The 25,621-nt window shown below is 39.1% G+C and overlaps 1 protein-coding gene across 8 annotated transcripts in view; it reads right to left on the bottom strand.

The window, feature by feature from the left end:
- Window positions 1–25,621, bottom strand: part of LOC124644004 (protein hu-li tai shao) — an 87,303-nt gene continuing 61,682 nt past the window's right edge. The window contains exons 6-23 of one of the 8 annotated variants that reach the window (XM_047183174.1): window positions 25,009–25,179; window positions 24,441–24,664; window positions 23,003–23,164; window positions 22,590–22,727; window positions 22,015–22,109; window positions 21,698–21,818; window positions 19,528–19,551; window positions 17,792–17,902; window positions 16,754–16,885; window positions 15,537–15,696; window positions 15,259–15,342; window positions 14,611–14,682; window positions 13,436–13,489; window positions 12,497–12,607; window positions 11,642–11,803; window positions 4,286–4,353; window positions 3,856–3,992; window positions 1–2,425 (exon numbers count right to left, since the gene is read on the bottom strand). In XM_047183174.1, the coding sequence (XP_047039130.1) occupies window positions 3,858–3,992; window positions 4,286–4,353; window positions 11,642–11,803; window positions 12,497–12,607; window positions 13,436–13,489; window positions 14,611–14,682; window positions 15,259–15,342; window positions 15,537–15,696; window positions 16,754–16,885; window positions 17,792–17,902; window positions 19,528–19,551; window positions 21,698–21,818; window positions 22,015–22,109; window positions 22,590–22,727; window positions 23,003–23,164; window positions 24,441–24,664; window positions 25,009–25,179 (2,024 nt within the window). In that variant the 3' untranslated portion in view covers window positions 1–2,425; window positions 3,856–3,857. Of the gene's footprint in view, window positions 2,426–3,855; window positions 3,993–4,285; window positions 4,354–11,641; window positions 11,804–12,496; window positions 12,608–13,435; window positions 13,490–14,610; window positions 14,683–15,258; window positions 15,343–15,536; window positions 15,700–16,753; window positions 16,886–17,791; window positions 17,903–19,527; window positions 19,552–21,697; window positions 21,819–22,014; window positions 22,110–22,589; window positions 22,728–23,002; window positions 23,165–24,440; window positions 24,665–25,008; window positions 25,180–25,621 lie in introns of all 8 variants that reach the window. The other 7 variants (XM_047183173.1, XM_047183176.1, XM_047183175.1 and 4 more) reach the window with 7 other exon arrangements.

Here is a 25,621-nt window from a genome sequence, read left to right as displayed (position 1 = left end):
TTTCATAATAAACTTTTTTTTCAAATAGCATATATTTTTACGAAATAAAAAATACACATACATCGTAACGTAACGTATTTAAGCTATCTTAATTCTATCGCCCGAAGATTTGTGACGGGAACAAAGAAAAAAATATATTAAAAACTAAAAAAAATATTTCATTTAGATAATACAATAATATTAATTGTCAAAACTATACGTTTTGGGTGACCGATGTAATAATTATCATTTGTTTTTGTATTTTACGTGTCACGCCGGCAGTGAGGTTAGGCGAGACGGTTGTCGGTAACCCGACGCTTCTTGACTTACAGACGACATTTAATAGTTAGCGGACCAAAATTATTACAAAAGAAATCTTATTTACACACATAAGATTCCAATGTACGTGTCGCATAATTTATTTAGTCCCAACGTTATGAACAAACATCGTGTAAGATTATTGAGAAGCGGCGGGTTACCGCAACCGAGAACAACCACGTCCTGCACACTAGTCAACTTGTCATTTTATCAACGCTAGACAATCTCTAGGTAATGTCAAATTGAAAAGGAAAAGTTTCACAATAAATGAGAGAAAATAAAAAAATATACTTTAATTACAAAATTAAGACAAAATTTTAAAATTAACAACATGAAATGTACTGGTTTGTGTTGCCAGGTTGAAATAAATTGTATTTACGTAGTAAGTTTTTATTTTTTCAACTTTTAAGATACAGGTTGTTTCATAAGGATACGTACAAGTTACGTCAACCGAGCAATATTACGTCCGAATAGTAAAAAAAGAAAAATAAGTTATAACTACAGAAAGTAGGCTAGCCTTCTTACATTTACATAAAATGCTAACATATATTATATTTTTGTTTTTATATTTAATATAATATCTATCGTGAGGATGATCTGGCAGAAATCATTGAAATTATTTTTAAACAGATGTTTAAAAAATTAGTACTGGTTGAAAAAAACAACGGATTATAATTTCAAGTCTACATTCTTTTGATTACGTTAATAAGGTTACATTTCTGATACATTCAGGCACTGTGTCAACTTGCCCCCTATTCCTGCCGACTACGACTGTCAGACCATCCTGTATAACAGATATATCTATTTCAATATTATTATTTAAAAGCACAAATGGCGAGACGTTCCGATAACTCGGTTAACCGTTCATAAAAACCGGTAATTTGTACAAATTGTTTTTTTTCTAGGAGCATGCGCCAAAACATTGATTTTGAAACGAAAAGTTCAGTTAAAATTACCGATTTTTTTTGTTACGGCAACCGGTTTCGGATAATGTCCCTTTAAACATGAAAGCATTATATGCCATCTAGAAAAAAAAAGTAAAACAATGCACCAGTTATTTATTTCAATTTTAACTGAAAAAGTCGGAAACTTTGATGCCAACTGCGTTGTACTGATTTTAGATACATTTTGTATATGATAATATACGTTTAACATGATTCATATAGTCATTAGCATATTAAATTGATTATATTTTTAATTTAGGCTGTTTTATCACTAACAATTATTTCCGATTTGTAATATAGTTGGCGTATATAAGAGCTGCCAATATAAATACCGACGTTCTCAGTTAAAACCTAACAGTCAGAAAACTAAACAATAATAAAAGTAAAAATAATCAAACTCATAAGTTCCGACATAAGAATGGATTGGCAAGGCAACATTACGAACCGAACAATTTTGTCAAATAATAAATTAGAAAGTATAATACGCCTTTTACAACTATCTGATAGCGTCTAACTTCTAACTCGCTCGCGTGTCAGACTCGCTCAATGCTCACCGAGCCCAAAGGTGCAAAATTCACAAAAAAATGCTCAATTCGTGCGAGAATGCTCAGTTTGAGCACACGAGCATAACGTGAGCAGCCTAGCACTGCTGAGCCGATGCCGCCCGGTGGGTCTACTTGTACCAATACGCCGCTTACAAACAAATAAATACAGAAAAAATAATATCCAGATATTTCCGTCCCGTTCATTCAAAATTTGCCTTTTATCACAAGATAAAAAAAGTTAAAATGACCCCCCAAATGAATGTGCTTGTACTAGGGGGGTCCCCGGTGACTGATGGCTGACCGGGTTCAAGCGACCTTCTATGGAGAATTTACCTTAAAACCTAGAGGCGAGTTCGTTAAAAACGTCAAAAAAACATAATAAAAACTGGAAGGAACATTTTGGAAAATTACAAAATTGGAATAATGGTTTCCTTTTGAGTAAAAATTGCATAAAAATGATAAAACGAGCCCGCCCCTGTGTATACAGCACGTGTCCAAGTCACAACTACATAATTATGTACACCCCACCGCAACACGCTGTATAAGCCGTCCGTGGAACTCCACGAGAGAAACCTTACGATTATTAAAAAAATTACAAGTATTTGAAAGCGAGATGGCAGTGTGGATCCGTGGGATTATCTGAAACAAACAAAATAACTTTTAGTAATAATATTACAAATGCATGACTAGAGTACCTGAATGTTAATTTTGCAAAAAATCAGATCAGTCTCAGCCAGGGAAAAATCCATTTTGCAAGGTAAACTAAAATAACCTTGCTATGACCAGGCCTCTGTCACTCGACGTACTTGCGCGCGATAAATGCCTACCGCTCGCTGGGTTACCGGTAGCCCCACGCGGCACAGGGCTTTCGACAGCCGCTCGCGACGCGCGTGTTTTATGTTTATTATTTTTATTTGTGAACATGACGACCTCTGGCCAGTTATGTGCTGTGCTTGGTTGCAGCTCAAGTAAAAGAAAAAATATAAAGCTTTCGTTTTTCCGTTTACCTAGAGATGTAGGTAGACAGGTCAGTTATTGTTTATATTTTATTTGGTTTTTAAAATTATCTAATAAACTGAAGAACTATTTTGATTTGTGTAGGTGTATATGTGACTATTGTAGGAAAATGTAAAGGTTTCCTATTATATATGTATAAGCATTTAGAAATATTTTATACCTATGTATGAATATACATAGGTTTCTATTTTTTAAAGTAAAAATACTTATCTTCTTTGTCATTTTAAAAATAAGCGACTTTAGATACTTAAATTATAGATACTTATACCTTATACTTAGTTATAGGTACATGCAATGATTACCGAGTTTTGTAGCTAAAAACATTTCGAGTATAAGTAGGTATAGTTTTCGTCCAACTAAATGCTGGCTTGGAACATTGCATACATCGCTGCGCAGAAACCAATTTTGGGTAAGTAGGTATGTATCAGCGGTCAGCGGTGTTGTGCCAGGGGTAATAGGTAAGTATAGAATACTTGCGTGTTCTGTGCTCGAAAAGTAGTTGGGCACCTCCATTGATTTGAGAAGTCAGTTACAAATAAGCGTAACTTTGTTTCCCTATTTAATTGTAAGAGGCAACCCTACGCTCGCTGTCGGCACGGTCGCGGTCACTGAACTGTGCGCTATCGCATTGAAATAACAATCGAGCGCTGGAGCATTTAAGGTTCATTTTCTAACGCAGCTATGAATTTGTAGGTAGTTTGGGAACTTGTAGGTGCTTATAACAGTAGGTATAGACTTTTTTGTATGGAGTGATTTATCTGTTACGTAGTAACTATTATATAATCTGTGCTATGACTTCTTGTTTTAAATCAATTTATGAATTGTATAATTATTTTAAGCAGTAACTTATTTATTTCTTATGTAAGTATTTGTGTAAACATTTTCAAAAATTTCGAATTAAGAATCTCGTTCTTTTTGGGAAGTCGGCTAAAAATATCTAACCAAATGGAGAATTTTTGAATACTTGGCTATTCATTCACCAGGCTGTATCTCATGAAACCGTGATAGTTGGACAGTTGAAATTTTAATAACAACAAACACAAGACATTTACCTCTAGGCGGGTTGTGGCGTGCTGGACTTCTTCTTTTCTTTCTTCTTCTTGAGGAACGAGGGCGTCCGGAGCCCCTTCTTCTTCTTCTTGTCCTTCTTGGGAGACTCCTCGGTCGACACCTCCTTCGACGGAGAGCCCTGCAAACAGAACCAAATAGGATTAAAATCATCATCACTCATCATTAATCATCATCATTGTCACTTTAGTTATGGGGCTGTCTTTTGTTTCTGTTATGAATTTTGAAAAGTGATAAGATAATTTATAATAAGTCCTAATTTGAATATAATATGTATGTGTTCTAACTCTCCTCCTATAAATTGATCCTGCATTTCAGAAGAAATAAGATTCAATGTTATTATTATTTCTTAAAACTATAGAAAGAATAACGTTTTACTCAAGATATTGAACAGTTGATAGATTGTAATATTACCTCTTTACTGCTGTGAGAGAATGTGCTCTGGTGGGCATCCGAGTGGTCTCCGTTCACCGTGTGCTCGCCTGAAACGTACGAATACATTCATTAATATAATAATTTAATAATATCAGCAATATATACCTTACAAATGCCAAAGTAAAGTCTGTTAGTCAGGCTACGTCAAAACTATTGAAACGATTTCAATAAAACTTGTTTCCCAGATAAATAAAATTTGGTTCCCAGATAAATGTAAACTTAGTTCCCAGATAAAACAAAACTTCGTTCTCAAATAAAGTGAAATTTGGTTCTAGTCTAGAATCTGAGAAAGGAGACAGGGTACTGGAAGAAATAAAAATTCTCTCGGAACGAGGGAGACACCGCGGGAAACAACTTGTAATGATACTATTTATTACATTTACACAGAGAAATAGTGAAACCGATTGGGATACTTAAAACTTGTATTCGAAGAATTATAAATAGTCAACATTTGCCTCGCATTTTCAGGTATGTGGTGTAACATTTTTTCATTGTCATGTGTCTGATTAATTGTTGTATGCATACTATGCACGTCCAGTGAGTTTGTATGTAAATATGTTTCCACTTTAGCTACTGGATAGATTTTGATGGAACTTAATATATCTTACACAACAAAATAACATATAGGCTACTTTTTATCCTGAAAATAGGGCCCTCAGGAACCCGGTGAAAAGGAATAAAAGTGTACTTATAAACTAACATTCCCAAGCCATAGTTAAGTAGTGTTAGTAAAACTTACCTGTGTGCGTAGTGACCACGAACCTTCTGCCCCGAAACCACGTGAAAGCTGTGCTCGCGCCATGCAAAGCAGGTCAGAACAAAAGCATTCCTCTATACGCACGCAAACGTGAATATTGCAACCAAATATTTATGTACAAATGCAAAAAAAAAAAATAAGAATGTTTAGTGCACCCAAACCGTACTCTATTTGAGGCACTTAACTAAAAGTAAACAATCTTGATATAACTTTTTACACAAATACATATCAAACAAAGAAACAACTGCTTAAAATTCAATTGAGTAAGTAGTTCATACAATGTAATTTCAAGATTGTTTAACTTTAGTGAAGTGCCTATTCAGATGGAGTGTAAGGAAAGATCAGATGTTAAAGTTTTGTATCCACAACCACTACTGGACAAATACCTCTTCTTAAATAAAGAAGGAACATTCATAACGCTATCCCAATATTCTATATACATATCTGGTTTTATTCCTGCTAGAGATAGGCATTACCCGTATGGGGCTTTTGTCTAAATTATTTCTCTAGTAAATAACTACACTAGGCATATCAATAGATAGAATATTGAGAACAGTCATTAGTATCAATCAAGATTAAATGTACCCAAACCGTAGTTAGATATGAAAAAATTAGCAACGATATTATACTGATTTCGGCCACAGAAAATCAAGTCTATGAATGTTCATAGTTAATACTACTTTATTACCTAAGTCTGAAAGAAACCCCTGACCAAGCTAAAAAAACCTACCAAAATCAGTGTATATCGCTGCTACAGTAACACAAAGGCACTATCTACACAGAAACACACACAAGACAGACACACACTTTAATAGCGGACAAACAAACACAAGTATACAAAAACAATGAGTTAGTGAAAATATTACAGAAGCGATACGCGGTTGCCAATTAAAAAATAAAAATATTTGTTAACGTTTGAATTAGTAACATTACATCACTATATTAAAAACACGTAGAACCTACCTACACTAGGGATGTGACTGAGATATTCTATCGATACTTTAAGACGTAACTTCAGCGATAGTTTTCTTAAAACAAATGTTTGTTAAAAAATTTCACGTTCAATTTCCAAAGTAAACCGTTGTTTAAGAAAACTGACTTTTATGATGTCGGTTCAAAAGGGCCAAGGATACCTACTAGAAATATTTAACATGCCTACAGAACATATATATTTGTTATCAGAAATCGCCGCGAAATATTTCCCTAACACAAAAAAAAAGTTTTAAAATTAAAACAAAATCGTAAGAATTAATTCTAAGTTTGAAAATAGCATTTTAAAAACACTTACAATATTAACAAAAACATATTAATAATAGTAAAAACTACATTCACAATATTTAAAAAAAAAACATGCTTCTATAAAAATACATTTGTTTTGTTATAAAATATTCATCTTTTATGAAGGAAAGAGTAAGTCTTTTAGTATATAATATGTGCTCTGGACGGCTTATACAAGATACCTAACTTATTATAATTACTAAATTCCATTTGGGTCATGGTTTGGTTTGGAAAATTTAAATTTTTCTACCTAAAACCACTGAAGTTAAACTGGCTATTAAAACTAATTATTTTTGAATATTCACAATGGCACCCGTATTTAGAAAATCTAGTTTAGACTATTTACTCATACAATTAAAGCACCTACCTTGTTTAATCTACCTACACACGATCCAACTATCCTATTCCGACTGATACTATCCTATTCCGCCTAGTAATATCCTTTCCCGGCTAGTAATATCCTTTCCCAGCTAGTACTATCCTTTTCCGGCTGTCACTATCCCATTCAGGCTGTAACTATCCTATTCCGGCTAGTAATATCCTTTTCCGGCTAGTACTATCCTATTCCGACTGATACTATCCTATTCCGGCTAGTACTATCCTATTCCGGTTAAAACTATCCTATTGACTCGTCTAAGCACTACTATCAAAATTAGGGTCTTCTAAATCGTTAGGATCGAAACTCTCGGACATTCTAAATTTCGATATAATCCTGTAGAATAGCGTATCTTCGAAAGGGGGCCAACTTGAGTACAACCTTTTAGACGGTCGGCTATGTAGCTCGTAAAGCAATCTCTTTTGAGGTAAATCCTTATCCGAATCATCACGTTCCAATTCTGGGTCAGCTACAATTTCTCTTACTCTCTCTCTTGCAAATTCTATGTTAGAAGTAGAAGGAGAAGGGAAACTAACATCATTCTCATTATATTCATGAAGAAGCACACTGGATCTCTTAGTATTCATACTTGTAGCTTTATCAAAGAACTTTTTAGGATTCCCTTCCATGCTATCTTCGTCAATATCTATAGATATGAAACTAGGTAGCGTATCGTCAATGCTTTTGACGTTTCTAGCTACTTTTTCAGTTTCTACTACAGGTAGATTCTCGTCGAACGACAGCCAGTATTTAACCCCGCCGGAATGTTCAGTTTGAGACATAGCTAGAACATGAGTTTTCTTTATAAATGGTGACGCAATATCTGAATATGCTCTGCGCTTAGCTAGATTTTTGAGAGGAGTAGCTTTACCATCGCTTTTGATAGGAGATTCATTTAACTCAAACTGTTTAGTAGTTTTTCTATTAGGGGAAGATGATCGACTTTGCGCTTCTTTCACATGCTTGCGTTTTCTAGAACTTTCTTTCTTCTTCGTCTCTTCTTTAACGTTATTTGTTATTAAAGATATATCTCTATACTCTGGAGAGAATATAGCATCTTCTAAAGACGGATCTCTTATAGGACTTAGATATTCTTCTATATTATTGGCAGATGATTGAACTGAGAAGCTCGCGAACTCTTCAGTCCTGTCCGATATATCTTTAAATTCATCATTAACTGTTGAATGATATTCTTCTTGAGACGTATCAATAACTGTCTCTATAACATACGTATCTGTCTCTAGAGATATATTCTCTTTAAGTTCCGAAGTGAGGTCCACATCGGGTGTGACGAAACACTCCTCGGTTTGCGACGAGATGGTCGCGTCTTCTGATTGGCTGAAATCCTCGTGGAACGCATTGTTCATATCGCTAGTTTCTACAAAAGTTTCATTAAGTTCTATATCTGCAGTTTTGGAAGCATCATTAGTTGTAATATTATAGTCTATTTGTGGTTCCAAGTTAAAGTTTGTAGTATCCAAATCACTGAAAGTAGGTTTATCTAAAATGTATGTTAAATTCTTATATTCGTGATAAATGGCTACTTGTTTGCAGTAATCTGCCTTTTCCTCTATAACTTCTATATTGTTAACAATTGGATCTAAATATACTTGGTTTTCGTTATCTAAGATGTTACCATTTTCTTGAGGTTTATCAACTATCTGTTCTTTGTGTTCGCTATTGTCATCAACACGCTCTTCGCATTGACAGCTCTTTTCATGACTGTTAACCATTACTACATCATCATCTACTTTTGCAGCCTTTTCACAATCACAACGCTTTTCCTTAATTTTCTTTATTTCATTCTGTTCTGCTGCACTCTGAAGACATTTTGCGTTAAAAAAGTCTTTAATAGCATAAAAATCCTTCTCTTCGCTTTGTTTCTCCTCTAACGGTATCTCTTCATAGTCATCTGACTCCATCCATATCGGTTTAGCGGTAAATAGAATATCTTCAAAATCAGCTACTGTTATTACTTTCTTAACAGTTTTCTTATTACTTTTTAGTTTCTGATTGTTTATAAACATGGCTCTATCAAATATGTAGTAAATGATACCTTCTATAATTTTGTTAGTTTGCCCTATATCTGTGTCGCTAACTTCAGTTAACACTGTCTCATTGAGACACACACTCTGTTCTATATCTGCAATCATCTTGGCGATAGAGAACGTCTCCTGAATATCTTCATCAGTACCAAAATGTTCTAAAAGTTCAACTTTAGGAGTTTTCACTTTCAGTACAATTTCTACAAACTCTATTCTACTTAGAATACCACTTAAAATCTCAGATACAACTTCGTATTTCTCGAATTCAGCTGTTGAATCCATGCTGATTCTTTCTGTGGAACTGAGAGTGCTTGCCAAGGAATTTTGTCTCTTAACTTCATTAACTTCTGATTCATTTTCATTTGACAGTATTTCGAATACATTGTCATACACGGAGTCTAACATATCTTGTTCCGAAGCTTCATTTTCGTAGATATCTACAGCCGTTTGAACAACGTTTGTTGTGAAGCTTTCCACATCATTAGCAGTTATGTCCGAACCTTCTTCATTAACTAAATAACTTTCTTGTCTGCTAACACATTCTGCTACTAAAGCTTCCGGTGTTACCTTTTGAGCTGCAATAGTAGAAATCTCTTGTTTCAACTGGCTAGCCAACACAGCTGTATTCACAACATCACCGACTATATTCTCAACCACTTCTTCCTTCTTATCATTTTGAGAAGTATTCGAATCGTCTCCGTAAGAACTTTTGGACTCTTCCAGAATAGGTTCGAGAGTATTTTTGACTTTCAAAGGCGATTTCTTTACTTCTTCTTTAGCTTTGAAATCTTCGCAATAAAAGTCTATAGGTACGGAATAATCTCTTATGTCTTTCTCTACTAATTCTTTGACAGGACTTTCGTAAGAGTCTTCCAAGTCTGTGAAGCTATGGTACTCACCTTCAATAGATTCTAAGGTTTTGTTCACGTCTTCTATACCATCATCTTCCTCTAAATCCCTCGTTAAAGTCTCTTTATCATCTTTTATAGTACTTTTAGTACCGATTTCAGCATTTTTCTCACTAATCTGAACAGTTTGGTCATTAGCATCAGACTTTTCAATAACAGTTTGGTTTTCCGAAGAGAAACTATTACCGATATCTCCTATGTAATTGTCCTCATTAAACTCTTGACTCTCAACAAACTCAACATCTTTCTTCTCAACTTTGAACACAGGAACGAACTTCTCATGTACTTTAACATACGTTGGATCTCTAGCGACTTCTTCTGAACACTTTTGTGGAATATTATCAACGGAATAGTAAATAGAGGGGTGATTTTTAGCTTTTTTGTTTTTCTCTTCCTTGCTCAACTCGAAGGCGTAGGAAACATTCGAAGCGCCACAAGACCTACACCTAGGAACATGATAGTGAGTAGGTTCGGGGTCTTTCATGTAGGAATTAATGAAACCGCTATGGGATTGGGTTCTGAAAAGCCTAGCTGTTCTATTTCTGGGGAGGGACCGACTTCGAAGTCCGAAGTCGGACTTGCAGCGTCCATCCCACTCTATAGAAGGGATGGAGTACAAGCTGGAGCGACTGCTCTCATTCCCTGCCTCGTGAGTGTGTCCTAGCCTAGCAGTTAAGTTAGTTTTACACTTGGGGACTTGTTTGGGGGAGTCGTACTGTTTGACGATGTTATCGAAGTTCGTACTTCGGGAGTATTCGTGTTTCGTTCGTTTGTTACTTGATAGAACTTCTTTCTCATCGACTTTACCTGTAAGGGTTAGGATGAGGTGAAATTGTGATAGCTAGGATTTGTTTCTACTGGTGGTAAGATAGAGGTCTACTTACAGTGGATTTCAATAACCTGTCTATCCTTGGATCTGTTTGAGATAGGAATTTGATATTATGCACGTGTATAGAGTTAATGTCAATATCTTATCAATAGGAAGTAAATTCACAAATGGATAGATTATTGAAATTCGCAGTTAGGTAGAGAAGGATAGATTGCGTCTCTAGAAGAATAACAACCTACAGTTTTTGTACCTACTGAAATGGTTTAATTTAAGTTTTTTCATTGCTTTTTTGTACTATTATCATATGTACCCAAATTGTTTTCAAATTTTGTATCAAGTATTACTTGTTTTATAATCTCGAAGTGTTTTGAGCTGAATTAAGATCTGAATTAAATGACTAAAAAACCGCTCAGTTTATGAACACACAACGTCTACCCGTCACCGTTTCCTACAAACATATTTTACTGCACAATTTTTCACGTATTTTTGATACCAAGACTAGCAAATGAATTTGGGGCGATGAGACACATAGCTCTTACAAACCGCTTCGTATGACTCGAAATGACAACGAAACCTAATACCGATGAGCTAGCGATGATTGGGGCGACGACACATCAACTCACAAAGTTATACCTGAATACACACAATCCTGTCTTAACACACCTTTACTGGGTTCTAATTCTGCTAATTTTTTGTAGGACCTTCTTTTTGGAACGTAAAACTAGTGTGCATTTGTCACGCCAGTGCCGGAATATTGGACAAGTATTGGCAAATGCTTATTTTTTACCAATATTACAAATGCAAAGTTATTCTGTTTGTATGTCTTTTGTTGCACTTTCATGCCAAAACGATTTTTATCCAGATGAGGAAAGCAGTTCAGTTTTAAATATGGCAGAAAGAAAACAACAAGTCTTAATAGTGACCGGGTTAAAAACCAATATATATGTGAGTTATGTGACCTCTAACATTGAATCAATCATTTATGAATCAATCTTTACATACAGCGACAAACAAATTGGAATCTTTTACTATTTACTTTTATAACAGTAATTTAACTTTAACTTCTGATCCATAACATCAAAAATTAGCAGAACCAGTTCACAAAGTGTCCACCCTACACCTCTCAACATCACCTAACGCACCTCTACTAATAGTCTGTCCAGCTTGTCCGACAGGCTGGCCGACGTGCCCGACGGGCTGACTGACAGTCTGCGGCGCGGGCGCCACGTGCGAGCGCACGGTGACGGACGCGGGGGGCAGGAACACGTCATCGTCGGACAGAACTGTTGGCTGTCGGGCTGCCGCTAGTGGCGAATGATTCAATCAGTATTTGACGTGAATATCGAGTGAAACAAAGTCGTTCACAAACCTTTTATAATGTCTTGCAATCAATCACATTTAGCACCTTTCAAATTATCATCTAGCTTAGCCTTTATCACGAACTGTCAGTCTTGCTGAATCTTTCATCGGTCAAATCGTTCAATCAATCACTCCATCTTCGAATCAATCAGTCATAATACTCTCAAAATAACATTCAATCACTCAACAATCTCAAATTTCATAATTCCATCTTTAAATCAATCACTCCATTTTCCGAATCATTCACACCATCTTTCAATCAATCACCCCACCTTCGAATCAATCACTCGCAGCTCCGTATCAATCACTCCATCTCCACCCCCTCACCTCTGATGACGACGCGCGGTACGGGTGACATCACCTCTGACGTCATGGGCGACGCGGGCGAGTCGTAGAACACCTCGTCGTCCGATAACAGGTTCGGGTCATACAAAAGGTTATGAATCAAGATCACTCAACAACATTCAGTTTTAATTATCAATCACTCCATCTCCGAATCAATCACTCCACCCCGAACCAATCACTCGCATGTCCGTATAAATCACTCCACCCTTGAATCAATCACTACACCTTCGAATCAATCACTTCATTCTTCGTATCAATCAATCACATCACCTCCGTATCAATCACCCCCTCACCTCTGATGACGACGCGCGGTACGGGTGACATCACCTCGGACGTCATGGGCGACGCGGGCGAGTCGTAGAACACCTCGTCGTCCGATAGCAAGTTCGGATCCCGGGGTGGGGCTACTCGCAAATATAATTTACTGTCACCTTTTTACGAATTCTTGTAGTTTTATTTTATTTTTATTGGAGACAATTTACATGAAATCTTATATTTTTTTATATATTTAATTGAATTTCGTTTGGTATTTTCTTAATTTGAATTAAAATTAACAGTCAACAGAATAACTAAAAGAAAAAAGCATTAGTAAAGAAAATATTAGAGACACAATAGAACCAACTTGTTCATAAAATTCTATATTTTTTCCATAAGTCACACTTATGTACTAGATTTCAGGAATATACTGAAATGTAAAATATATCTTTATCCTGTCTTTATATAGGATTATATGAACAAGTCGCTAAAATCAAAAGGGAAGCATACATTCAAAAGTCGCGCGATAGTAGAGCGACAGCAGAGCAACAGTTGTGCCACGGTTGCGCGATACTTTTAGTAAGTGTTAGAAAGTTAGTTGAATGTATGCCACGCACAAGTTGTTACTACATCATGCAAAAAGTTAATTTTTATATAGATTCATAGAGGATTTTGTCTGGATAAAAATTGTATTTGGCTAATCGAGCTGTAAATACCTAATCTGAGAATCGAACCCATGAATTTGAGCTTACTAGGCTATTAAGTTAGTAGAAATCTTGAATTCATAATTTTAAGAAAAAAACGCCACGCTTTTGCCACTGAGTAAAAGCGTCATAATATTATGTTTCTAAAGGTGATTATTAAATTTAATTTCCAAGACAAATTCATCTACAAATCTAACATTAGTAACTCAAAACCACACTTTAGTACAGAAGTTAGTAAAAACCAATACTTCTTTATTTTCGATAAAGACTTACCTTTCGTCCTGTCAGCATGAGCGCGTTCGGCGGCCAAGAAATCAGTGGTGTCCGCTAAAAACATCGTACATTGTACACATACACATACTCATGCAAAACTAGGAAATAACAAATGTAGGACATGCCTATACAATGGTAGCGAAGAAAAATTGGGAAAAAATCGTGCTGAAAAAGGTGTATCCATGTTATTCAATGGCGGATTTCACTGACTTTGACTTTGAAGAATTTTCTGATGTAATCTCGTCAGTACGTTGTTTTTTGAAAGTGTCAAGCTTAGTATATTTTTAGGGTTCCGTACCCAAAGGGTAAAACGGGACCCTATTGTTTTCGCTCCTCTGTCCGTCTGTTCGTCCGTCCGTCCGTCTGTCACCAGGCTGTATCTCACACGTGATAGTAGCAGAGTTGAATAACAACAAATACTGAAAACTATAATGAAATAAATATTTTGGGGGGCCCCCATACAACAAACGTGTTCTTTTTGCTAATTTTAAATAATGGTACGGAACCCTTCGTGCGCGAGTCCGACTCGCACTTGGCCGGTTTTATATTTTTTTAGGTTAAACTTGACAATCAAAAAGAACTATCTATTATAATTTTACATTTGGATACACCTTTACAAATAAAACTATGCAATATATAACATCCCATTATATAGAAAAAGAAAAAAGACAAAAATCTTATTCACAACTATGTCCATTGCGCTAATTAATGTTCAATGAATCTCTGCCAAAACTTTATATACCAATACAGCAATGAAAAGTAAAAATGCTGCACTTTCTGTGTTGCTAGATAATGAGTTTTGGTCAAAGAAGGCAGAATTCAGTAAACATATTTAAAACTGCTATATTTATTTCAATTTGGCATCATATCTAGCAACACGAATATTTTTCCCTTTTATTTTATTATTCCCTCATACATTTAGAATTGCATGCAATCAAAATTTCACCCCAACAATCCAAAAACCCGATGCAATTTCCATTCAAATATAAAATAACCCCCATACACGTATGGCCAAATTAGTTGCGCCACAGTTAGTGTCCCGTGTGTGTAGGATGTAATGCATACGATCCCATTCTTATACTACTAGGTCTACAGCAAGTCATGTATATGTGTAACTATGTAGCGCAACAGGTACGCTACATAAAGTGTGTGTGTGTAGATATGTATGTACGTACCATCGCTGAGCACGACCTCTGGTTGGCTGCGCACGGGGGCCTGCTTCGTCTCTATTCTTAGAACGCGGTGCTCTGCAAATATAAAGATAAATACTTAGTACATATAGTTACATGCAGAAATGTCGGCCACAGCGGTTGTTCTCATATAAGGAGATCAGACAGCTGCGCGGGACATAAGCATTAGCTTGTACTGCGGTGCACTCAGTATTCCTTCACTCTCAGCGCGATGCGACGACAAGCCGACACCACCGGAGAGAGAGCACAAGCACCACCGACAGTAACGTGCGACACGATGCACGGGTTTATCAATCATGTGCTCATGAAGCTTAAAAATTACAAAGCTATTTTTTCCCCTTTACAAACCAACACCCCCTTTTATTTGGGCTCGAAAACAAATATTTCATGCCTGCCAGAAACCTATTTACACAAATATTATAAAGAGGAAATATTTGATTGTTTGTTTGCATCGAATATAATCCGGAACTATTGAACCAATTTGAAAAAATCTTTCACTGTTGGGAAGTTACACTCTTCCCGAGTAACATAGGCTATATTTTATCCCGGTACGGGCAGTATTTCCCACGGGACGCGGGTGAAACCGCGGGAAAATCGCTAGAAGTATATACCATGTGGCTGATGGCTACATACCGTCACGCGACTCCTCCTCGGTGTCAATGGGCGACGTCATCTGCGCCGCGCTGATCGCCTCCGACTCCGACAGGTCCGTGTCGTCTTAAATTATAACAAGTCAGCATTAGTGTTACATGAGGCTAGTGGTCTAACGGTGACTGGGCTCGTGGCTACTCGTCTATAGCTATCAACCCTTTATCATGGGTCGCTGTTTGGTCAAGAAGGACTATACATAGCTAACTGGGCACATGCCTAGTGGCTTATTGCTGTAACCAAATGTGTGAAGTTATACTCACAGTCAGACCGCTGCTTGCGCTCGACAGTGCGGCGGTACTCGTCGATGTCGGTGTCCGTCACGTGGTCGAAGGGGTTCCGCGCGTACGGCGCGCTGTACACCGTCGCGTTGTGCTGGTAGCCGCGCTGGATGATGCCTTTGGACGCCGCGCCCATTAGGACCTGCTGAGAGGTCAGAAACATGGCGTTAAAATACATTTATTTATCCGGGCAATGAGTCTGCAAAGTTGAAGGGGGATTGGGCGGGTCACATCTGCGAAATGCACCCGGACAAGTGGGCCAATATCACAGCAAAATCGATCATTGATGATGGAAGGCGACCGAGAGAAAGACCAAGGAAACGCTGAAGATAAGACTTAGATAGCTTTCTCAAGGACTGGTCAAAAATAGCGATGGATAGAGAAAAATGGTGTTCAAGGCCAATTTCAGCCACGCCAGCTGTTCTCATATAAGGAGATCAGCCATCTGCGCAGAATATATTATAGTGCACAAGCATTTGCGCAGATACAGGTGCACTTATGGAAAATATGATTTATATCCTGCTTGTAGTACACTGAAATCGGAATTCACGTTAAATCGGTCGGTCCAGGCTGTTCTAAGTACATCTTTGGCAGTCTCCAGAAATTCTGACAACCAATTCTGCTTAGCTAGTATTAGGGGTACACGGGTTGCCAGGGTTACTGTGTCAAAAAGGTTAAAAAGGCAGTCGCTTGTTAGTAAGGAGTTTGTTCCACCACTTCTTCTTCCCAGCAAAAACACATAGGAAGTGGTGAAGGGCGGGCGTTTTGGGGGCTGTCTTTTGCAAATATTTTGATGACGTGACGCCCTCCGGGATGATCCAAGTACCAATGCATCTTTTCTAAGTTTGTATGTACTTTCTAAGTGTATGTTGAACACCAGTGACGGTTTCGGATGGCACATTAAACTGATGTTCCGGCTGTCCTTGAACGAACATTCTTGGCAGTCGTTACGAGTAGTCAGAAGCCAGTAAGTATGACACCAGTCTAACCAAGGGGTATTGGGTTGCCCGGGTAACTGGGTTGAGAAGGTCAGATAGGCAGTCGCTCCTTGTAGCACACTGGTACTCAGCTGCATGCGGTTAGACTGGAAGCCGACCACAAAATAGTTGGGAAAAGGCTCAGCAGATGATGATGATGCCTTCTAGGACGTGCTTGTGGGGACCGGCCCTCAGCTAACAGGCTAGGCGGATAATACTCACGACATGGTCGCCGGTGTGCGTGTTGGCGGCGTCCTCGCCGATCAGCTTGCTGGCCTCGTCCCACGTGACTCCCTCGAGGATATGCGACTGAGGACCGGCAGATATCTTGTCTGCACGACGGTTCTCCTTGATCTGAAAGATTTTTGTAAGTAGGTCACTTGGCTATCGCATTTACAACTTGTAGAAATTCAAAATTCCTATACCCCTCTCGAGCTCGATCAGTGTCCAAAAAAATGGGACATCTTTTCTACCCCGTAGTACAGAAAAAATAAGGCTGATCCTTAGCTAATTTACATCCAAGTTTGAAACATTTCACCTGCTAGAGAATGTATTATAAAACAGCAGATAAAGTACTTGCAGCACAAGAATAAGCGTAACTTTGTTGTCGAAATGACCAATAAAACAGTTCTATTTTACCTACTGGTTTTCAAATTACTCAAACATCGCTTTCAAAAACTGAACCGATTCAGACGAAATTTCGAATGGCCTCGTGAGGTCTCATTAATCGCATCACGGAGAAAGGTATACCTACACTTTAATGAAATGTAATTTCTTCAAGATAATGCTATATGTACTAATATTAGAAAAGTAAAAGAATTTGTATACTTAAACGCCCGTAACTAGACCGATTTGAAAAGATCTATCAATGCTAGATACAAATATGAAGGATACAGAAGGTATTCGAAGTAGTTCCCAACGGATACGGGTGCAACCACTGGCGGCAGCTCGTAAGCCACACATCGCTTCCAAAAGATTTGGACGAAATTTGGAATAACTGGAGAAAGTAACATTTACTTAAACTTTTTACTGTTCATCCATCGAGTAGTTTCATAAGGGCACTGGTGAAACCACGAGAAAAGAGCGATTATACTAGCTAATATTATAAAACTGAAGAGTTTGTTCTTTTGTCTCAAGAACTACAAGTTCGATTTGAAAAAAATCTCTCAGTGTTGCACAGCATATTTATCGAGGGAAGCTACAAATTTCTTTTAACTAAAGTTACTGACGGAAGCTAGATTAACAAGTTGGTAAACTGACCTGCTGCTGCAGAGCCTTGAACTCCTTGGGGTTGGTGTTCTTGGGCACGAACTGTAGCGTGTCGATCTTCACGGGAGTGCTCGAGTGCGCGGGCGAACCGTCCTGCACCCACTGGGGTCCGAGGTTGTCCAGGCATCGTGTGGTTATCGTAACCCATGGTGGTTGATGTAACCCAGTTTGGTTATCGTAGCCCATTGTGGTTGTCGTAACCCAGTGTGATGGTTGTCGTAACCCAAAGTGATTGAACAACGTCATGGTTCGTGGTTACCATTTGTAGTGGTTGGTTGATGACAACCAATGTATTGGTTGACAGCAAGTGGTTATCGTAACCACGTAATATTTGTAACCATAATTCCGTTACGGAAATTTTAGTTTTATTTTCGTATTTTCCAATTTGTAAAGTGTTTTTATGGGTTTCCATTTCGATTCCATAGCCGGTTCACCATTCGTGATAGAAAAAAGAGAGAAAAAACAAGAAAAAATTAGTAAAAATGTTGCCAACATGTGTAGAGCAAAAATCGACGAACATTTCGAAAAAATATCAATCGACTTTCGCTTAAGGGTTAGTAAAAAGAGGATATGGATAGTGGCATTTACATATTTTGTAAAAAAAAAAATAGAAAAAAAGTAAGATTTGTGCGTAGAAAAAAAGAGAAAAAAATAGGAAAAAATGGCTCAATTTTTTAAGTGATTTCCTGGCGAAACATCGAGCATGTACAGTTCAGATTTAAAACATTTCGGGCATAAGCAGACAAACAAGACATTTCCATGCAAAGCTGTATTTTCAAAGCGATTTTTTGAAAAAATAATTTGGCATTCCATTTTTTCGAGTCTTCTGCTTATACCGAAAGGGACAAGCATTTCGAAAAATAAATATAACATAAGAACATGACTTCATGATTTTATGAAAAATCTTAAAAAAATCTTTTAAAATTTTACAATAATTCTAAAAAAATACTGATGAAACTAACTGCAAAAAAAAACATACTTTCAGAAGAAAAAATCCTAGTTTTTTTATTTACTTTTTATATATTTTCTACCTATAAAATTTCAAAGGTAGCACGGACAAAGGATAGGAAGAACAAAAAAGGTCGTGCAAGGAGAAAGGTACCAGTATTTTTAACAAGTGGCAACATTCCTACCAATTATCGAATTACCAAACACTGTACAAACTCGATGTTTTTAGAACAAAGTTTATTTAAAAACTTTGCTCTGACCAGGGTAATAATAACGAAATGCTCTTGATTAGGAATTGTCCTAGATATTGAGTGATGATTGTCACCCTAGCGGTAATTTTGACGTGACAAAACTCCAGGTTTCCCGGAAATGTTAGAAAAAGCTTGAGAAAGATGAGAAGAAAGAAAGAAAGGTGTTGACGTAATTCTTATGACTGACTTTTGTGTTTGAGAGTCGGTTAAAACAGATTTTTATAAGATGAAGGTATGTTAACCTACATAATAAAATTAGTATAAAATAAACAAACGTTTAAGGAATTGACAAATTGTTACCTACTTCTACAGCTTCACGAAGAAAAAATCACCTAAGTATTTATTACTTACAAAATATCTTAATTGGGCAATAATATTATTCGTTAATATTTAAAAATATATGTAATATTTAAAGGAATGATTATTCATGGAGTTTAACTTAGTTGTATTCGAAAAACACTCGGAAGTCATAGAATTACGTCATATAATTAAAAATGTTTATTTATTAGAAAATATCGTCGAAATTACCTCTTCGTTGTTAGCATCCACCCACTGCAAAACATTATTATATTAGTAACAAAAAAAAACACAAAAAAAAGTTTTTTTTTTAGTAAAAACACGAAAGAACTTCGTCAAAAGCATTTCATTACATGAGAGAAGCAAGAAAATAGATGTTATTTTGGTTTTTGTAATTTTTAATTGATTTTTTAATTATATAATATATCTATAAGCACAATAGCTATACGAAAGCTTGTTTTTACGCAGTCCCGTCAAGCAAAAACTTTTTGATACTTTTTTTTCAAAAAAATATTGTAGTAAATTATTCATTTAAAATAACACACACATATTATAATATAGAAAGTATAAAAATTACGTATTAAAATTGAAAATACGTATTAATGTCAAAAAGTTTTTGCAAAAATAAATTTGAGACGAGTATAAAAAAAAACAATTGTACACACATTAGCTCGAAGCAAGAATACAAGAAACGCTTTAATATATTAAATATCTGAATAAAATATACTCTTATATAATTTTTAAATCTTCGATGATTTCACTTTTAAACGAAATAAATAGATAAAAGAACTTTTGAGCCATTTTGAGCGCAGCATAGACAAAAAATGCTCAGAATATTACTTTTTTGCACAAAATCTTACGACTATACATTCATAGACTATTTGTAATATGGTTAACATACTTTCTATGTATAGGTATTATAGCAACATTTATTTAATTATAAAAAAAAACTCCCATTATAATCAATATTAAAATTATACAAAAAAAAGAGATAAAAATTAAAAAAGAAATATAAAAAAATATAAACGCCACTACCAAAGCCCCGTAGAAATATAAAAAAAATATAAGATTAAAAAAGTTAAAAATAATAATTGTTAAAAATGGAATGTCCTATATTTTACCGAGAAGTATGGTTACAGTAACTTAATGTAATATGACTCGAACATAATATATTGTTACTTTCAAATATGTACTGAATATTTGTAATAACTTCTATATCAATTTTACTATGTTTTTTTAAAGATTTATATTTTCCACAAATAAGATGGATTTCTAGTATTAAATGGATACTTTTAGAATAAAAATCAGTACATATTATTATCTAAAATTAATCATTGTGACTGCTTTTGTGAAGATAATGTAAATTAACAGTTTATCGGTGTCACAAAATGATAATTTCTCATCCAAAAGTAGAGTATAAATTTTTTGTTGAACACAGAACTCTATTCTTTTACGTTGGGTAAGAAGACATGTAGCCTTATCACTAAAAGGATGATAAAGTAAAATTGTGTTTTTTTTTTTTAGTTTTTATGGAAAAGACTCGGCAAATGAGTTTTATCAACTATATTTTGCAACATCGATAAACTTTTTACGCAAAAAATATAATGTTTCTACAGAATTCACGAGATTGGAGAATGACCTAATACAAATATTTTTGATACAATATGAAGAGAAATCGATTTAAGAGGATGGAACAACGATTTTTTATTTCGGCATAGTTTGATGTTAGTTCTAAAAAACCTGAGATTTCTGAGTCTTGTTATTATGGTCGTGAATTATTGTCAATCAAAATAAAGACGTTATAACATCTGGCGAAGTTAGACCTTGAATGACAAAGTTGACCTTGAATGACAAAGTTGATCTTGAATGACAATGTTAACCTTGAATGACAATGTTGACGTCAAATGAAAACGTATGTATAGTGATCAAGACTATGACTTTCCATTTGAATTATTGCAGTATTCTCAGAAATCTAGGTTTAAATTAATTGGTTGCGCTACCTCATACCCAATTATTTTTCGATCTACGTTTTAAGAAGGCGTGAAATATCTTCATACTAATTCTTCCATTCAAACAGGGTTGTTGACTATTTATCACTATTAACATTTAAGAAATCAGCTAAAAATACTCTTGTGATATTTTATCCCGGTTGTCATACAAATATCTTTGACTGTGTCATTATGTGTTAATTTTGAAAAATAGTCAACTACCCTCAAGCCTTAAGAACACCATCATCAGACTGGACTCCACTCCACCGCGGTCTACTCCCCAGTATACCGCGGTCTACCCCCCAGTACACCGCGGTCTACTCCGCAGTATAAATCTGTCTACTGCCCAGTATACCGCGGTCTGCTCCCCAATATACCGCGATCTACTCGGCCTCGAGCCTGAGGTACTCTACCTTGGTGATCTTCTTGGGGTCCGCGGTGCCGGTCTCCAGCACCTCGACCTTCTGGTAGACGTTGGGCGAGTTCAGCCAGCGAGTGCGCTCGCCAGTCTTGCCTTGACCCTTCTTCCATAACCTGAAGGGGGGGAAGAGAAATAAGTACAACTTGTACAACAATAAATACTGAACTGGTTTGATTGAAAAATCACATGTGGAGGTAGCTTAGACTCTAGAAAGGAGGACACACTTTTGATCCCCTGCAACATTTTTATATGTAATGTTTTATCCGGGTGCGAGGACTAGTTCTCTCGAAAGGTGGACGGTATACTGACCCTTGCCTGTAGAGCTCCTCCTCCTCCAGCAGGTAGCCCAGCGAGGAGACGGCGGGCGGCACCTCCACGTCGTTCTTAGGACGAGGCACGTCGTTCTAAACAAAAACATTAATTATTAACAAGAAAATGATGGGATTTTCAACTCCAGCAGGTATTGTGTGTGAACAGGCTTGGGATATTTCCTTCTTCCCATCCTTCTCCTCCCAACACCCCCACTAAAACTGTGCATCAATCCATCTTTTCCTTGGTCTACCTCTGCCTCTCTATCCTTCCACATTTATACTCAGCACACTCTTTGTCGCATGTGTTGAAAATGGCCATTTACGTATTTGGTGGAAATGGAACTTTTTTATCGATTACAAAAATCATCAAATGACCCCTCCCGCTGTGGGTTAGCAGCGGTGAGGGAGTGTCAGACTCTTACTGACTAAAAATCCATAGTGTTCCGCCGTAGGCTTTTTATGTACCAGGGCCGCAGTAACTCGCGCGAACAATCCCGCAGCCCCGGCGGGCCTAGTGGAAATGGACCTTACGCTACTATTTATTTACCCAGTTGCGGGGAAATGTGTACTTACCTTGACGAGCGGGTGTCGGTAGATGTACCCGGTGCGGAAGCCGGCGTTGTCCAGCATGCGCATGAGAGCCTCGAACTCCTCGCCGCCGACGCGCCACTTGTGGGCGTCGCCGGGGGGCTTGTGCACGCTCTCGTAGATCTGTGGGAGATACGACACTTGTAACCATGGGGAACAAGAACGAGTAGAACTTGCCTTATACCCTAAGTAGTAGTTCTTATAGAGTGTAAGAAAATGCACACATCTTAACATTATTTTCTATAAAAAAAAATATACTAACATACATGGATTAAACTATATAAACTAATACTTGTAATAGATGTAATGTCTTAAGAAGCTTCAGGGTGATACCGGGGCCCTGGGAGCATCAAATAGTCCTATTTCCTATAAGTTTAAACAAATAAATAGCCACAAACCTGGTGAATCTCCTGCGGCTCAAGCAGCTGCAGGTCGTCAGCGGGCACAGCGGCCAGGCGCAACTGCACCTCGCAGGCCGCCGTCAGGTTGCGAGCGAGGAAGAATGCTTCTTCAAGAGTGCCGCCGCAGCAGAGGGCACCAGCACCGGAGAGGATCAGCACCTGGAGATGACAGTCATGTTAAATTAATAAGACATAGATATTGGTTATATGAACAACGTTTAGTGTTCTTCTAACCTACAGTCAGACATGTGTTGCTGGGGAGTTTGTTGCGCCACTTCTTCTTCCAAGCAAAAACACATAGGAAGTGGTGAAGGGAGGGCGTTTTGGGGGCTGTCTTTTGTAAATTCCTCCCCATTCCAGCCAAGTTTGAATGAATGATTTTTGTTTTTGATTTGGGTAAGTTAGTTACTAATTATACTTATGATGACACTTTCGATGTATTGCTTCTCTGTCGCCTCCTTTTACTAAATCTTCAAAATTGCTGTCGACTATAGCCTGGTGGTTAGTTGGGCCCCAGGGCGGCGGCTCGTGGTACTGACCTTGGCACTGGGCCCCAGCGCCCTGACCAGCAGGTCGCGCTCGGCGTCGTCGAGCGGCGCGGCGGGGCGGTGGCGGGGCGCGGGCCCCAGGGCGGCGGCTCGTGGTACTGACCTTGGCACTGGGCCCCAGCGCTCTGACCAGCAGGTCGCGCTCGGCGTCGTCGAGCGGCGCGGCGGGGCGGTGGCAGGGCGCGGGCCCCAGGGCGGCGGCTCGTGGTACTGACCTTGGCACTGGGCCCCAGCGCTCTGACCAGCAGGTCGCGCTCGGCGTCGTCGAGCGGCGCGGCGGGGCGGTGGCGGGGCGCGGGCCCCAGGGCGGCGGCTCGTGGTACTGACCTTGGCACTGGGCCCCAGCGCTCTGACCAGCAGGTCGCGCTCGGCGTCGTCGAGCGGCGCGGCGGGGCGGTGGCGAGGCGCGGGCCCCAGGGCGGCGGCTCGTGGTACTGACCTTGGCACTGGGCCCCAGCGCTCTGACCAGCAGGTCGCGCTCGGCGTCGTCGAGCGGCGCGGCGGGGCGGTGGCGGGGCGCGGGCCCCAGGGCGGCGGCTCGTGGTACTGACCTTGGCACTGGGCCCCAGCGCTCTGACCAGCAGGTCGCGCTCGGCGTCGTCGAGCGGCGCGGCGGGGCGGTGGCGAGGCGCGGGCCCCAGGGCGGCGGCTCGTGGTACTGACCTTGGCACTGGGCCCCAGCGCTCTGACCAGCAGGTCGCGCTCGGCGTCGTCGAGCGGCGCGGCGGGGCGGTGGCGGGGCGCGGGCCCCAGGGCGGCGGCTCGTGGTACTGACCTTGGCACTGGGCCCCAGCGCTCTGACCAGCAGGTCGCGCTCGGCGTCGTCGAGCGGCGCGGCGGGGCGGTGGCGAGGCGCGGGCCCCAGGGCGGCGGCTCGTGGTACTGACCTTGGCACTGGGCCCCAGCGCTCTGACCAGCAGGTCGCGCTCGGCGTCGTCGAGCGGCGCGGCGGGGCGGTGGCGGGGCGCGGGCCCCAGGGCGGCGGCCTCGTGGCACAGCGGGAGGAGGCCGCGCTTGGTGGCGGACACGGCGAGCGCGGCGGGGCAGCGCACGTGCAGCACCACGCGGATGTCAGGCCGGGCCGCGTGAACCGCCGCGTGGAGGGCGAAGCCTAAGGAGCGCGAAGAGAATATAGGTCAGGTTAAGACATCACATAATACAGTAATCGACATCAAATAAAGTCAGACATATACTGCCAAAGGATAAAAAAAAAATGATGAATCTTCAACTTTACCCATATGTGACAAATATAACGAAAAACAGTCTACGTCAGGATCCCTGGTCGTCAGGGTCGGAGAGTTGTGACGCAGACGAAAAACAACTTATATCATGCTAAATACATACTGTTTTGTCGCTGTTTATCACTCGAAACATATAAGAAACAGATTTGACAAAACCCTGACACTATTCTTCTTATTTACCGATAAAAAACTACCTATTGTAAAATCAACATACCTTCAACATTAACGGGGAAGTTAGTGGTCCCCTGGTCCTGCACACAGCCCTGCATGTCGACCTTCACCAGCGAGGAGGCGGTGACCTCGTGCGGCAGCAGCCCTCGAGGCGTCGTCAGCACAGACTCCACTGCCGTGTTGAGGCGGGCCGTGATCTGACCGTGGTTGCCCGCTGGAATAGGGATCAGTAAGTTATTTAAAGTAGGCTGAAAATCACGTTTTGAGCGTAAAATTTTACATAAGAAAGGCCACCCTTAACCACTCCTTATGTGTTTTTGGTGGGAGGAAGAAATGGTGCAACATCTTCCCACATCGATGCTATTTGCTTTTTCCAAAAAGGCGAAAGATTTATGCGTTTCGAAGGGAAACCCAGAGTGACTGCCTCGTTGGTCTAGTGGTCGCAAGCGCGGCTGCTGTGCTCGAGGTCTCGGGTTTGATTCCCGGGTCGGGTCGAAATAGCTTTGTGGATTTTCTTTAACTTTCACAAAGCAGCCCGTAGTCTGGAAGTTGGTGATTGATACACCAGTGCATCGGAAAGAACGTTATTGTCGGTCCTGACCTAATCTCTCTCCGGTAGTGTAGGATTGCCGTCCCATCGGGCTATGAGGGTGAAG

This window comes from Helicoverpa zea, chromosome 29 (assembly GCF_022581195.2).
Source record: "Helicoverpa zea isolate HzStark_Cry1AcR chromosome 29, ilHelZeax1.1, whole genome shotgun sequence".
Taxonomy (NCBI): Eukaryota; Metazoa; Arthropoda; class Insecta; order Lepidoptera; family Noctuidae; genus Helicoverpa; species Helicoverpa zea.
The sequence above is the reverse complement of the archived record's forward strand: the minus strand, read 5'-3'. Positions and strand labels throughout refer to the sequence as shown.